General features: G+C 50.4%; 1 protein-coding gene across 2 annotated transcripts; it reads right to left on the reverse strand.

Moving 5' to 3' along the window:
- Positions 1 to 1,491: 1,491 nt before the first annotated feature.
- Positions 1,492 to 14,330, reverse strand: polh (polymerase (DNA directed), eta). 2 transcript variants are annotated; one of them, XM_031901840.1, is made up of 11 exons: positions 14,221 to 14,330; positions 12,465 to 12,623; positions 11,666 to 11,800; positions 9,316 to 9,530; positions 8,453 to 8,622; positions 7,316 to 7,419; positions 6,843 to 6,962; positions 4,142 to 4,265; positions 3,583 to 3,648; positions 2,512 to 2,684; positions 1,492 to 2,429 (listed from the first exon to the last, which is right to left on the reverse strand). In XM_031901840.1, the coding sequence occupies exons 2-11, from the start codon at positions 12,599 to 12,601 to the stop codon at positions 1,643 to 1,645; spliced, it is 2,031 nt and encodes a 676-aa protein (XP_031757700.1). In that variant the 5' UTR covers positions 12,602 to 12,623; positions 14,221 to 14,330; the 3' UTR covers positions 1,492 to 1,642. The 2 variants fall into 2 exon arrangements, with proteins under 2 accessions (XP_031757700.1, XP_031757701.1); XM_031901841.1 differs by having other exon boundaries at positions 14,225 to 14,312.
- Between the last annotated feature and the right edge of the window lie 2 nt (positions 14,331 to 14,332).

Below are 14,332 nucleotides of genomic sequence, written 5' to 3' on the forward strand. Positions count from 1 at the left end.
GTACTGGGGGGAGATTGGATTCACTTACCCAGGGGGGGGTTCCTGTCTGACCATGGGAAAGAGAGCAGCCCAGGAGCAGGAAGTACAGAGAATCAGAGCTCTGTACCTGGGTAAGTACTGGGGGGAGATTGGATTCACTTACCCAGGGGGAGGTTCCTGTCTGACCATGGGAAAGAGAGCAGCCCAGGAGCAGGAAGTACAGAGAATCAGAGCTCTGTACCTGGGTAAGTACTGGGGGGGGGGGGGGGGGATTCACATACCCAGGGGGGGGTTCCTGCCTGACCATGGGAAAGAGAGCAGCCCAGGAGCAGGAAGTACAGAGAATCAGAGCTCTGTACCTGGGTAAGTACTGGGGGGAGATTGGATTCACTTACCCAGGGGGAGGTTCCTGCCTGACCATGGGAAAGAGAGCAGCCCAGGAGCAGGAAGTACAGAGAATCAGAGCTCTGTACCTGGGTAAGTACTGGGGGGAGATTGGATTCACTTACCCAGGGGGGGGTTCCTGTCTGACCATGGGAAAGAGAGCAGCCCAGGAGCAGGAAGTACAGAGAATCAGAGCTCTGTACCTGGGTAAGTACTGGGGGGAGATTGGATTCACTTACCCAGGGGGAGGTTCCTGTCTGACCATGGGAAAGAGAGCAGCCCAGGAGCAGGAAGTACAGAGAATCAGAGCTCTGTACCTGGGTAAGTACTGGGGGGAGATTGGATTCACTTACCCAGGGGGAGGTTCCTGCCTGACCATGGGAAAGAGAGCAGCCCAGGAGCAGGAAGTACAGAGAATCAGAGCTCTGTACCTGGGAAAGTACTGGGGGGAGATTGGATTCACTTACCCAGGGGGAGGTTCCTGCCTGACCATGGGAAAGAGAGCAGCCCAGGAGCAAGAAGTACAGAGAATCAGAGCTTTGTACCTGGGTAAGTACTGGGGGGAGATTGGATTCACTTACCCAGGGGGAGGTTCCTGCCTGACCATGGGAAAGAGAGCAGCCCAGGAGCAGGAAGTACAGAGAATCAGAGCTCTGTACCTGGGTAAGTACTGGGGGGAGATTGGATTCACTTACCCAGGGGGAGGTTCCTGCCTGACCATGGGAAAGAGAGCAGCCCAGGAGCAGGAAGTACAGAGAATCAGAGCTCTGTACCTGGGTAAGTACTGGGGGGAGATTGGATTCACTTACCCAGGGGGAGGTTCCTGCCTGACCATGGGAAAGAGAGCAGCCCAGGAGCAGGAAGTACAGAGAATCAGAGCTCTGTACCTGGGTAAGTACTGGGGGGAGATTGGATTCACTTACCCAGGGGGAGGTTCCTGCCTGACCATGGGAAAGAGAGCAGCCCAGATATGGGTAACAATTAATCGCAGTTATACTGTAGATCCTCTGGGCCAGGATCACTCAGGGGCACAGACCTAAATCTGGTTGGGGAGTAGGAACCCCATATATATATATAATTTTTTTTTTTTTTTTTGTACGTAGGTTTGAGACCCAAATAATTATATACTACACTTATCTGAACCATATTTATAAGCTGTGGAGAATTCACAATAAGATACTGAGACATAAAAGTGGGGGGGGGGGGGCCTGACACATATGAATTTTGCATTGACCCAATGGTTCAGAGTGGGGGGGGGGGGGGGGCAGTTTTACGGTGTTTATTTAGGGCTTTTAAAAAACGCGTGGAGAGTCCTGTTGGCGTCAGTCCGGGGGCGCTTGGCACTGGAGGCCAGAGGCTTTTTAGCTTTGTTCTTGGGTCGGGTTAGAGGGGTCAGTACTGGGGCAGGTACTGGGGGCATCCGGCTGGGGCTGGGCACAGAGAACGAGTCCTGAAGGTCCCGGGCAAAGTGAAAGTCCATGTGTTCCGGCATCTCCCACACTAACAGCCTCTGGCCGCACCTCTCACAGCACATCATGTCCTCCTCGCTGTGCCCAGCCGGGGGCGCTGTAGCGCAGGATTCTCCTGTAGCAATAGATCCGGGCACACTGTCACTCACAGTATCTGCCCCCGGCCTGTCCGGCTCAGAGCCCATTTCAGACCGGGCATCACTGGACTCCGGAGTCCGCTGCTTAAAAAAACCCTGGTATCCAAATGCCCTATTGGCTGGGGGGTTTTGTTTGGGGGGAGAGACTGGCACATCAGCGGGGGGCACCGCCTCTCTCTTCTCCGCCGCCCGCTGGAACAGGAGCTGGATGGCACTGGGGGGTCGACCCTCTCTGTCTTTCCTTTGGGTCTTGGGGGTTCTAGGGCTGCTCGGTTCTGTAGCGCCGGAGCCGTGGGGAGTGGGGCTGGGGGGCTTCTGGCTGCCGGGGGGCTTCTGGCTGCCGGGGGGCTTCTGGCTGCCGGGGGGCTTCTGGCTGAGAAAGCTGGCGATGCCGCTGCTGGGCAATGCGGTGGGGGAGAATTTGCTGGCCGAGAGCTGGAGCAGAGTGAGTGGGGGGGACCTGCCGAGAGGGAAGGATTAACCACGTAAGTGCTGGTTCCAGATGCCCATGCCCGTATCTTGGTGGCACTGCCCACACTTACCATGCTGCCTGGTGCATCCCTGCCAAATTGAAGGATTTCAAGACGACAAATGCGTCGCTGCTGATCTTCTGGGCATTGTACTGGGTGAGGGCACAGCAGCGGGACATGCCCCCATACGGGGGCTTACCCAATTGGTTCAGACCCACCGTCAGCAGCTTGGCCACCCTGTGGTTCTGGTGGACACAGAGAAACAATTAGTCCTGTCCTTCCTGTAATGTAGCACTTCCTTATGTTCCCTTTACTGTAATAGTCCCACCGGCCCTGCTGGGAGGCTGTTCCCTGTACCTACCCCCCGTTCTGTAAAGTAGCACTTCCATATGTTCCCTTTCAGCCCCCCCCATTCCTTTACTGTATTAGTCCCACCGGCCCTGCTGGGAGGCTGTTCCCTGTACCTACCCCCCGTTCTGTAAAGTAGCACTTCCATATGTTCCCTTTCAGCCCCCCCCATTCCTTTACTGTATTAGTCCCACCGGCCCTGCTCGGAGGCTGTTCCCTGTACCTACCCCCCTTTCTGTAAAGTAGCACTTCCTTATGTTCCTTTTCAGCCCCCCCCCCCCCCTTATTCCTTTACTGTATTAGTCCCACCGGCCCTGCTGGGAGGCTGTTCCCTGTACCTACCCCCCGTTCTGTAAAGTAGCACTTCCATATGTTCCCTTTCAGCCCCCCCCATTCCTTTACTGTATTAGTCCCACCGGCCCTGCTGGGAGGCTGTTCCCTGTACCTACCCCCCGTTCTGTAAAGTAGCACTTCCATATGTTCCCTTTCAGCCCCCCCCATTCCTTTACTGTATTAGTCCCACCGGCCCTGCTCGGAGGCTGTTCCCTGTACCTACCCCCCTTTCTGTAAAGTAGCACTTCCTTATGTTCCTTTTCAGCCCCCCCCCCCCCTATTCCTTTACTGTATTAGTCCCACCGGCCCTGCTGGGAGGCAGTTCCATGCACAGCAATATCCTGGGTTGGACAGGTGGAGCCGGCGCTAGTTAATGCCCAAGTCGGATGTGCAGTATGGCAGCATCATCCCCGCAGGGCCAGGATCTCTAGTTACCAGGAAGGCTCAGTGTTGGATACTCACAGCGTCTCTGTCCTTCTGCAATCTCTCCTCTAACTCCAGCGACAGCTGAAGGAGCCAGTACTGGACCTGCCAGAAAACCCAAAGAAATGAATAGAAGCAGGAAATTGCTGGTTTTATCCCTATATGCCAGCAGCAGCCATTAGTACAAAGGCCCAGCACAAGCAAGCAGGGCCATTTCCATAACACAAAAGCAGTCTTGTCACCCATAGCAACCAGCCAGAACCTGGTATTGGAAAGCCCACGTCTCACACAAGGGAATAGGGAGGGCAGCGCAGTTCTACCTGAGGTAATGTTGGTGCCTTGGGCCCTGCCACACTGCATTATGGGTCGCTCTGCACAATAAAGCAAATGAAACCAGAACCAAATCCGACCCAATAATAAAATAACATTTGAGGAAACATATGCAGCACAAATCTGACTTACTGCTAAATGGGCCACATAACTGCAGCAGCCATTGCTTCTAACCTATTGGCAAGCAGCACCTACAGCCCAACCATTCATCCTTTGGCTGTCAGGGGGTGCTGGGAGTTGTAGCTCAGCAACATCTACAGGGCCTTACCTGCTCTTGAGTGGAAAGTGCGGTTTTCCCGGGGAAGATCTTGCTGCACCCGATGGATTTCGGCAACTGTCTGGGTTTCACTGGTTCATCTTCAATTCCCCGACACAGGGAGTAGAGCCAGGATCTGGGCAGAACCAAGAGGCATTAAGAACTGCCCCTGCACAATTACAAGTGGTACAATCATTTAAATACCTGGGGGTGGTTATTAACAAACAACATACAAAATTTGAAGAAGGAAATCTGACGCCGATAGTACAAAACCTATCCAATAAAATAGATACATGGGCACAGCTACCCCTCACCCTGCCAGGCAGAATCAACCTATTAAAAATGGTATTTCTCCCAAAATTCTTATATATCTTTCATAACTCGCCAGTACCTCCCCGTGCCAAATGGTTTAAACGCATTGACTCCCTGATCCTAAGGTTTCTATGGGCAGGAGAACACCCTCGCATAAGCTTAAAAACCCTGCAAGCCCCTGTCAGTCAGGGAGGCCTGGCCCTACCGAACATGAGACTATACTATCTGGCCAGCCAATTAATTTATGTGCACTGGGGGCTAACCCCACACCAGGACAATACATCCACGCTACTCGAAGCTAATATCTCGGGCTCACTCGAAGCCCTAGCAAACCTACCATACAGAGGAAATTCAAAACATTACACAATCACTACCCCTATGCGCACAGTTATCACTGCTTTCCAAAAAGCCCTCAAACATGTCCAAGGCCCACAACAAATGTGGTCACATTGGACGCCATTATGGGGTAACAGTTCCTTACCCAACTTCACCTCCCTACCCAACATCGCCCAATGGGCCTCCCATGGAATTAAACACCTACAAGACATACTAACGAATGGAGATATGACACATTTCCAAACGCTTAGAGAAAGCCACCAAATCCCCCAAACAATGCACTTTAACTACCTTCAACTCAGACACGCTTTCCACTCCCAAATTCCCACCAGACCAGTAGAGTTGAAAGAAACCACCCTAGAAAAATACATACGTAGGGAAAACCTCACCAAGCCCCTGTCCTGGTACTACACCATCCTATGGCAGGCTAACCCAGACCCACTGGCGAAGGTACGTGAGAAATGGATGCGAGACATACCTAGCTTAACTGAAGAAACTTGGGTAGATGCTCTAAGGCAAATTCCAGACCTGACAATATCACTAGCGGACAGGTATATACAAATGAAGTTTCTAAACCGGGTATACCTCACGCCATACAGGCTGTCCAAGATGTTTCCCCAGACACCTGTATAAAATGTGACTGTGAAACTGGCTCATACATACACGTGTTCTGGAACTGTCCAGCCGTGCAGGTCTTCTGGAAGGAAATTGTCAACTATATCTCAGATGCCCTAAGCTTTCCCCGGATATTGTCACCAACTGTTTGCCTACTGGGAGAGGACCTGGGGCTTTCACATCATTCTAGACTCTGCTATCTCCAGCTCCTCTACTATGCCAAAAAGGCCATTCTACTGCAATGGAAATGTTTAGCCCCCCCAACCCTCCCATTCTGCAGAACTATAGTCAACAACACTCTAACTAACCAGAAACTGACCTACCTTGCACGGGGTTGTCCTAAAAAATTTGATGCAATATGGGGCCCCTGGATTGCCTTCCACGAAACCCCAGGAAACACCGCGGATAATATACCATAACAACGGAAATAAACTGGTCCCCATCTCCCCAGCTCTACAGCCTGTCTCTTCTCCCCTGCCTCTTCTCCCCTTCCTCCCCCCCCCTCTCCTCCCTTACTTCTCTACTCTCTCTCTCTCCCTTTTTGCTGTTATACTTTTATGTTAATCTGAAAAATGCATAAAGAAAAACTTTAAAAAAAAAAAAAAAAAAAAAAGAACTGCCCCTGCTCTGGTCCCCCCAGCACCCGAATATTGGTTTTGTCCTCTCTGAGGAGCCCCTAAACCTTACTAGTTCCTATAGGAAAGACTAAGCTATACAGATCAGGGGGCAGAGTAGGGAGTGGGGATCAGTGAGTAAAAGAACTCCCAGCAGCCTGTGGCTTCAGTCTGCCCTGTACCTGGGTCAGAAATAGAACTCCCAGCAGCCTGTGGCTTCAGTCTGCCCTGTACCTGGGTCAGAAATAGAACTCCCAGCAGCCTGTGGCTTCAGTCTGCCCTGTACCTGGGTCAGAAATAGAACTCCCAGCAGCCTGTGGCTTCAGTCTGCCCTGTACCTGGGTCAGAAATAGAACTCCCAGCAGCCTGTGGCTTCAGTCTGCCCTGTACCTGGGTCAGAAATAGAACTCCCAGCAGCCTGTGGCTTCAGTCTGCCCTGTACCTGGGTCAGTGGGTAATAGAACTCCCAGCAGCCTGTGGCTTCAGTTTGCCCTGTACCTGGGTCAGTGGGTAATAGAACTCCCAGCAGCCTGTGGCTTCAGTCTGCCCTGTACCTGGGTCAGTGGGTAATAGAACTCCCAGCAGCCTGTGGCTTCAGTTTGCCCTGTACCTGGGTCAGTGAGTAATAGAACTCCCAGCAGCCTGTGGCTTCAGTTTGCCCTGTACCTGGGTCAGTGAGTAATAGAACTCCCAGCAGCCCCTGGCTTCAGTCTGCCCTGTAACCGGGTCAGTGAGTAATAGAACTCCCAGCAGCCCCTGGCTTCAGTCTGCCCTGTGCCTGAGCATGAAGCTGCTGCCACAGAGACAGGTACTGGGCCAGATCCCCTCATACTCACCCAGTTTTCTCCCCAAAGTGGTTCTGAAGATGTTGCTCAGTGAACTGGGTCAGTTGCCCTATGTACTCCACACTAAGACTTTCCCTGATGGAGGTTCCCAGTTTGCCACCAAGGTGCCGGCTGTAGAAAGAAGGAGAATTGATTAATGAGTGGCACAGAGAAAGCACAATCAATAAGTATGGGCTGGCCAGGCTGCTCCTGGTGCCCCTTGTAACGCTACTCACTTGGGCTTAGCTGAGTCTGCTGGGAATGGAAGGAACCCAAACAGCTAGAACCATACATGTAAATGAATAACAACGTGCCTGGGGTTAGATATGGGATGGGGGGGGTTATTTAAGGATTATGGGATGGCACGTTACTGGCCAAAGTCTGCACAAAGAGGATCTAGTTACAAACCAGCACCAGTGCCACTCTGGCCGGCATTTACTGAGGGCAACTGGGTAGTAACACTGGGCTCTGTAGCTGGCACTTACACCTTGCTGATGGGCAGCTCACTGAACAGTCCTGGCACAGATCCCTGGCATAATATGGTCTGGCGGTTTGGCTTATTTAAGCCACAGGCCAACTTTGCCAGCACCTACGGAACGGAGAAATAAAGACACAATTATTTAGGTATTAGATTTGTGGGGGCATTTTATTGTGCCCTTCTAAATACCCTCTTAAAAATATGCACCCTACAAAGCACTGCTAAAACTTATTTGTATTCTGCCCTGTGCTTCCTGCTCCTGGGCTGCTCTCTTTCCCATGGTCAGGCAGGAACCTCCCCCTGGGTAAGTGAATCCAATCTCCCCCCAGTACTTACCCAGGTACAGAGCTCTGATTCTCTGTACTTCCTGCTCCTGGGCTGCTCTCTTTCCCATGGTCAGGCAGGAACCTCCCCCCCCTGGGTAAGTGAATCCAATCTCCCCCCAGTACTTACCCAGGTACAGAGCTCTGATTCTCTGTACTTCCTGCTCCTGGGCTGCTCTCTTTCCCATGGTCAGGCAGGAACCTCCCCCTGGGTAAGTGAATCCAATCTCCCCCCAGTACTTACCCAGGTACAGAGCTCTGATTCTCTGTACTACCTGCTCCTGGGCTGCTCTCTTTCCCATGGTCAGGCAGGAACCTCCCCCTGGGTAAGTGAATCCAATCTCCCCCCAGTACTTACCCAGGTACAGAGCTCTGATTCTCTGTACTTCCTGCTCCTGGGCTGCTCTCTTTCCCATGGTCAGGCAGGAACCTCCCCCTGGGTAAGTGAATCCAATCACCCCCCAGTACTTACCCAGGTACAGAGCTCTGATTCTCTGTACTACCTGCCCCTGGGCTGCTCTCTTTCCCATGGTCAGACAGGAACTTCCCCCTGGGTAAGTGAATCCAATCTCCCCCCAGTACTTACCCAGGTACAGAGCTCTGATTCTCTGTACTACCTGCCCCTGGGCTGCTCTCTTTCCCATGGTCAGACAGGAACCTCCCCCTGGGTAAGTGAATCCAATCTCCCCCCAGTACTTACCCAGGTACAGAGCTCTGATTCTCTGTACTTCCTGCTCCTGGGCTGCTCTCTTTCCCATGGTCAGGCAGAACAGATAAAGGCTGCACTTCTGACCTATCACATAAGAGGGGTACCTGCTGACCTTGTTGTGGGCGATTCCTGCTGAACACTGGAATGTGGTCTCTTTTTCCACTGCCGCTCTCATCTCCTCCACAATAATGGCGCCCACTGCCAGCTTTAGATCTGGGCTGCATGGGTCTCCAATGGGCAGGGATTCCAGCCATTGCTCCAAGCCGCGCTGGCGCAGTTCCTCTGCATGGGAAAATGGGAGACGCAAGTCAGCGAGATGGAAAATGAGTCATGTGACCTGGATGCAGCGACTGAGAATGAGGATGACTTTGGGGTTAATGGAAGAAGAATGTGCCCCAGGCAGGGTGCCTTATTCCCATGCTGTGACTCTGGGCCCATAGAGTGCCTTTTATATACGATGCAGTGCCATTCTAATAAAGTAGTAGGGGCAGATGGGCCAGAAAGGGTGGAGTAGGGGGAAATGGACCAGAAAGGGTGGAGTAGGGGCAGAGGGGCCAAAAAGGGTGGAGTAGGGGCAGAGGGGCCAGAAAGGGTGGAGTAGGGGCAGAGGGATGTCATAGGGACAGAGGGGCCAGAAAGGGTGGAGTAGGGGCAGAGGGGCCAGAAAGGGTGGAGTAGGGGCAGATGGACCAGAAAGGGTGGAGTAGGGGCAGAGGGGCCAGAAAGGGTGGAGTAGGGGCAGAGGGATGTCATAGGGACAGAGGGGCCAGAAAGGATGGAGTAGGGGCAGAGGGGCCAGAAAGGATGGAGTAGGGGCAGAGGGGCCAGAAAGGGTGGAGTAGGGGCAGATGGCCTATAGATCCAAAGCACAAAGAGTTGGGGGCAGTTTATCCCCCCCCCTGCCCACATAAGTAACAGTAAAAATAACTAGAAAAAGAATGGGACAGGGAGCTGCAAGGGCAGAAATAATGGTACCTTTTGATAGGGTATCGCAGTCCGGCTCACACTGAGGGTACCCCTGCACATATGTAGTCTTCAGGAGCTCCCCCGGTATAGGGGCCACTCCCATCTCTCGCAGTCTCTTCTGCACGGAGTCTGTCAGGTCGATGTAGGCCTCGTCGATGCTGGCGCGTTCTACCACAGCAAAGCGAGACATCACCTCCATGACTTCTACGCTGGCCTCCCTGTAACTGCGCGGGGGAAAGTATGAAACAGTAAGAAAGTGCCCCATAAATATCATAGCAGGGTCCCTTTAATCATAGGCGAATAAATAACATATGTGCGTTCCTTTTAAGCACTACTAAACAGCGCCATCTACAGATCAAAAACACAAAGGGACTAAATACAAAGTACATATAACAGCACAGAATAACGATCAGTGGCACCAAATAAGTGATACAAATTAACACACAAAAAAAAACCAGATACAGATAATTGAAAAAGCTCAGAATTCCCCAAGAGGGGATACTTTTGGATTTTTGAATGATGTACTTGTCCCCATCTGGGTTTAAATTCTAGATGGGATATCACTCATTTTGTTTAACATGTGGAATAGAAAGGGGGATACTGGCTTATCCAGAAACCCCTTATCCAGAAAGCTCCGAATTACGGGAAGGCCGTCTCCCTTAGAGTCCACTGTAATGAAATAATTCAGATTTTAAAAAACGATTTCTTTTTTCTCTGTAATAAAACAGTACCTGTACTTGATCCCAACTAAGATATAATAACCCCTTATTGGGGGCAGAACAGTCCTATTGGGTTTATTTAATGGTTAAATGATTCCCTTTTCTCTGTAATAATAAAACAGTACCTGTACTTGATCCCAACTAAGATATAATAACCCCTTATTGGGGGCAGAACAGTCCTATTGGGTTTATTTAATGGTTAAATGATTCCCTTTTCTCTGTAATAATAAAACAGTACCTGTACTTGATCCCAACTAAGATATAATTACCCCTTATTGGGGGCAGAACAGCCCTATTGGGTTTATTTCATGGTTAAATGATTCCCTTTTCTCTGTAATAATAAAACAGTACCTGTACTTGATCCCAACTAAGATATAATTACCCCTTATTGGGGCAGAACAGCCCTATTGGGTTTATTTAATGGTTAAATGATTCCCTTTTCTCTGTAATAATAAAACAGTACCTGTACTTGATCCCAACTAAGATATAATTACCCCTTATTGGGGCAGAACAGCCCTATTGGGTTTATTTAATGGTTAAATGATTCCCTTTTCTCTGTAATAATAAAACAGTACCTGTACTTGATCCCAACTAAGATATAATTACCCCTTATTGGGGCAGAACAGCCCTATTGGGTTTATTTCATGGTTAAATGATTCCCTTTTCTCTGTAATAATAAAACAGTACCTGTACTTGATCCCAATTAAGATATAATTACCCCTTATTGGGGCAGAACAGCCCTATTGGGTTTATTTCATGGTTAAATGATTCCCTTTTCTCTGTAATAATAAAACAGTACCTGTACTTGATCCCAACTAAGATATAATTACCCCTTATTGGGGGCAGAACAGCCCTATTGGGTTTATTTCATGGTTAAATGATTCCCTTTTCTCTGTAATAATAAAACAGTACCTGTACTTGATCCCAACTAAGATATAATTACCCCTTATTGGGGGCAGAACAGTCATATTGGGTTTATTTCATGGTTAAATGATTCCCTTTTCTCTGTAATAATAAAACAGTACCTGTACTTGATCCCAACTAAGATATAATTACCCCTTATTGGGGCAGAACAGCCCTATTGGGTTTATTTCATGGTTAAATGATTCCCTTTTCTCTGTAATAATAAAACAGTACCTGTACTTGATCCCAACTAAGATATAATTACCCTTTATTGGGGCAGAACAGCCCTATTGGGTTTATTTCATGGTTAAATGATTCCCTTTTCTCTGTAATAATAAAACAGTACCTGTACTTGATCCCAACTAAGATATAATTACCCCTTATTGGGGCAGAACAGCCCTATTGGGTTTATTTAATGGTTAAATGATTCCCTTTTCTCTGTAATAATAAAACAGTACCTGTACTTGAGGTATGGAGATTTACAGAATGACCCCTTATCCGGAAAACTCCAGGTCCCGAGCATTCTGGATAATGGGTCTTATACTTGTACTTTGTATTTCATTTGTGTTTTGATCTGTATATGTCACACTTATGTTATTTATTAGCCTAAAATTAAGGGTCTTTACCTGAAATGCGGCAATAATGTGGAATAATGTGCAGCAGTCACACAGCTAGAGAGCGACAGGGTGGGTGTCAGGGTGAGTGACAGCAAAGAGCCCTGTCCCACAGTTACTTACTTTGTCAGGTCAGCCTTCCCATGAGCCTCTCTGACGCGGGCCAGCTGCAGATCAGCGCACAGCTTCTTTGCGTCGTCACCAAACATGTTCCTCGTCACGCCAAAGGCCCGGGCTTCATAGCTCACAGCGATAATCCTGAGCACAGACAGGGAGACACGGAACTCTCAGGCCTTCACATAAACAACATGGAGGTGCTGGTAACCCCGAGGTCCCCCCCTGAGAATAATATGTGCCAAGTAATTGCTATAATATTCTCATAACACGGATATATGTGCAAGGAGGGTCCGAATGCTGATCTGTTTAGAAGCAATGAAAGTTCTACCCAAGCAGCTTCTATTGGCCTAAGAAAGTAAGCAGAACAAGAGTCCCCTCTTACTGGCACTGGGGAAATACAGCTCCAATATCTGCCCTTTAATATTATAGGAGTGTGCCTTTAAAGGGGAGGTTCACCTTCTAGTACATTATAGAATGCCCTATTCCGTGCAACTTTGCAATTGGTTTTCATCATTTCTTATAGTTTTTTTTTTTTTAATTATTTGCCTTTATTTTCTGCCTTATTCCAGTTTTCAAATGGGGTCACTGACCCCGGCAGCCAAACCCTATTGCTCTGCGAGGCTCCAGTTTTATTGTTACTTTTTATTACTTATATTTCTATGCAGGCCCTCTACTATTCATATTTCCATCTCTTGTTTAAACCACTGCCTGGTTGCTAGGGTAAATAGGACCCTCACAAGCAGGAGATCCAGTGGTACCAGCACTCAGTGCCCCTTGTTTCTAGGCAAAAGCACCAGGAACTCACCCGCCTCCTTTCCAGGTTTTGTACTGCACCACTGCCACTGGCTTGTTCTTCAGTGCCGGATTCATGCGCTGCTCAACTTGTACATAGAAACAATCCATATCCACCAGCGCCACCACTCGCTCCTGCCCCGACTCCATTGCAGCTCAGTGCAGTCTGATACTGGAAAGAGCAGTAAGGTTCTGGGAGTTATTCAATAAACACACACTGAACTAGCAGGGGGGGCAGAGAGAGCGTGGGGGAACTGGGGGCAGAAAGAGCGGGGGAACTGGGGGGAGAGAGAGTGGGCATTGTGCAGGGAATGGAAAGCAAGGGAATAAAGAGCATAGGATAGAGAGCAGGGAACAGGGAGTAGAAAGCATAGGATAGAGAGCAGGGAACAGGGAGTAGATAGCAGGGGTTAGAGAGCAGGGAACAGGGAGTAGATAGCAGGGGTTAGAGAGCAGGGAACAGGGAGCAGAAAGCAGGGGTTAGAGAGCAGGGAACAGGGAATAGAAAGCAGGGGTTAGAGAGCAGGGAACAGGGAGTAGAAAGCAGGGGTTAGAGAGCAGGGAACAGGGAGTAGAAAGCACAGAATAGGGAGGAGGGAAGTGGGAGGAGAAAGTAGGGGGTAGGGGTTAGAGAGCAGGGGACAGGCAGTAAAAAGTAGGGGGTAGGAGTTAGAGAGCAGGGGGTAGGGGTTAGAGAGCAGGGGGTAGGGGTTAGAGAGCAGGGGACAGGGAGTAGGAAGTAGGGGTTAGAGAGCAGGGGTTAGAGAGCAGGGGGTAGGGGTTAGAGAGCAGGGGACAGGGAGTAGGAAGTAGGGGGTAGGGGTTAGAGAGCAGGGGACAGGGAGTAGGAAGTAGGGGGTAGGGGTTAGAGAGCAGGGGGTAGGGGTTAGAGAGCAGGGGACAGGGAGTAGGAAATAGGGGGTAGGGGTTAGAGAGCAGGGGGTAGGGGTTAGAGAGCAGGGGACAGGGAGTAGGAAGTAGGGGGTAGGGGTTAGAGAGCAGGGGGTAGGGGTTAGAGAGCAGGGGACAGGGAGTAGGAAATAGGGGGTAGGGGTTAGAGAGCAGGGGGTAGGGGTTAGAGAGCAGGGGACAGGGAGTAGGAAGTAGGGGGTAGGGGTTAGAGAGCAGGGGGTAGGGGTTAGAGAGCAGGGGACAGGGAGTAGGAAATAGGGGGTAGGGGTTAGAGAGCAGGGGGTAGGGGTTAGAGAGCAGGGGGTAGGGGTTAGAGAGCAGGGGACAGGGAGTAGGAAGTAGGGGGTAGGGGTTAGAGAGCAGGGGACAGGGGTTAGAGAGCAGGGGGTAGGGGTTAGAGAGCAGGGGACAGGGAGTAGAAAGCAGGGGACAGGGAGTAGAAAGCAGGGGACAGGGAGTAGAAAGCAGGGGACAGGGAGTAGGAAGTAGGGGACAGGGAGTAGAAAGCAGGGGGTAGGGGTTAGAGAGCAGGGGACAGGGAGTAGGAAGTAGGGGGTAGGGGTTAGAGAGCAGGGGACAGGGGTTAGAGAGCAGGGGTAGGGGTTAGAGAGCAGGGGACAGGGAGTAGAAAGCAGGGGGTAGGGGTTAGAGAGCAGGGGACAGGGAGTAGGAAGTAGGGGGTAGGGGTTAGAGAGCAGGGGACAGGGAGTAGGAAGTAGGGGGTAGGGGTTAGAGAGCAGGGGGTAGGGGTTAGAGAGCAGGGGTTAGAGAGCAGGGGACAGGGAGTAGGAAGCACAAAACAGAGAATAGGGAACAGGAAGACATATAAGGTATCAGATCTGACTGACTAAACTCACACACTTCAAACCTCTCCCAGACCGTCGCAGTTGGTGTCTGCACTATGAAGGCATTTGACCCCAGCAGGTCTCCGTACTCCCTCACAACTCGGACTCCCGCTAAAGCGTGACA

Source organism: Xenopus tropicalis, chromosome 5 (assembly GCF_000004195.4).
Source record: "Xenopus tropicalis strain Nigerian chromosome 5, UCB_Xtro_10.0, whole genome shotgun sequence".
NCBI lineage: Eukaryota > Metazoa > Chordata > Amphibia > Anura > Pipidae > Xenopus > Xenopus tropicalis.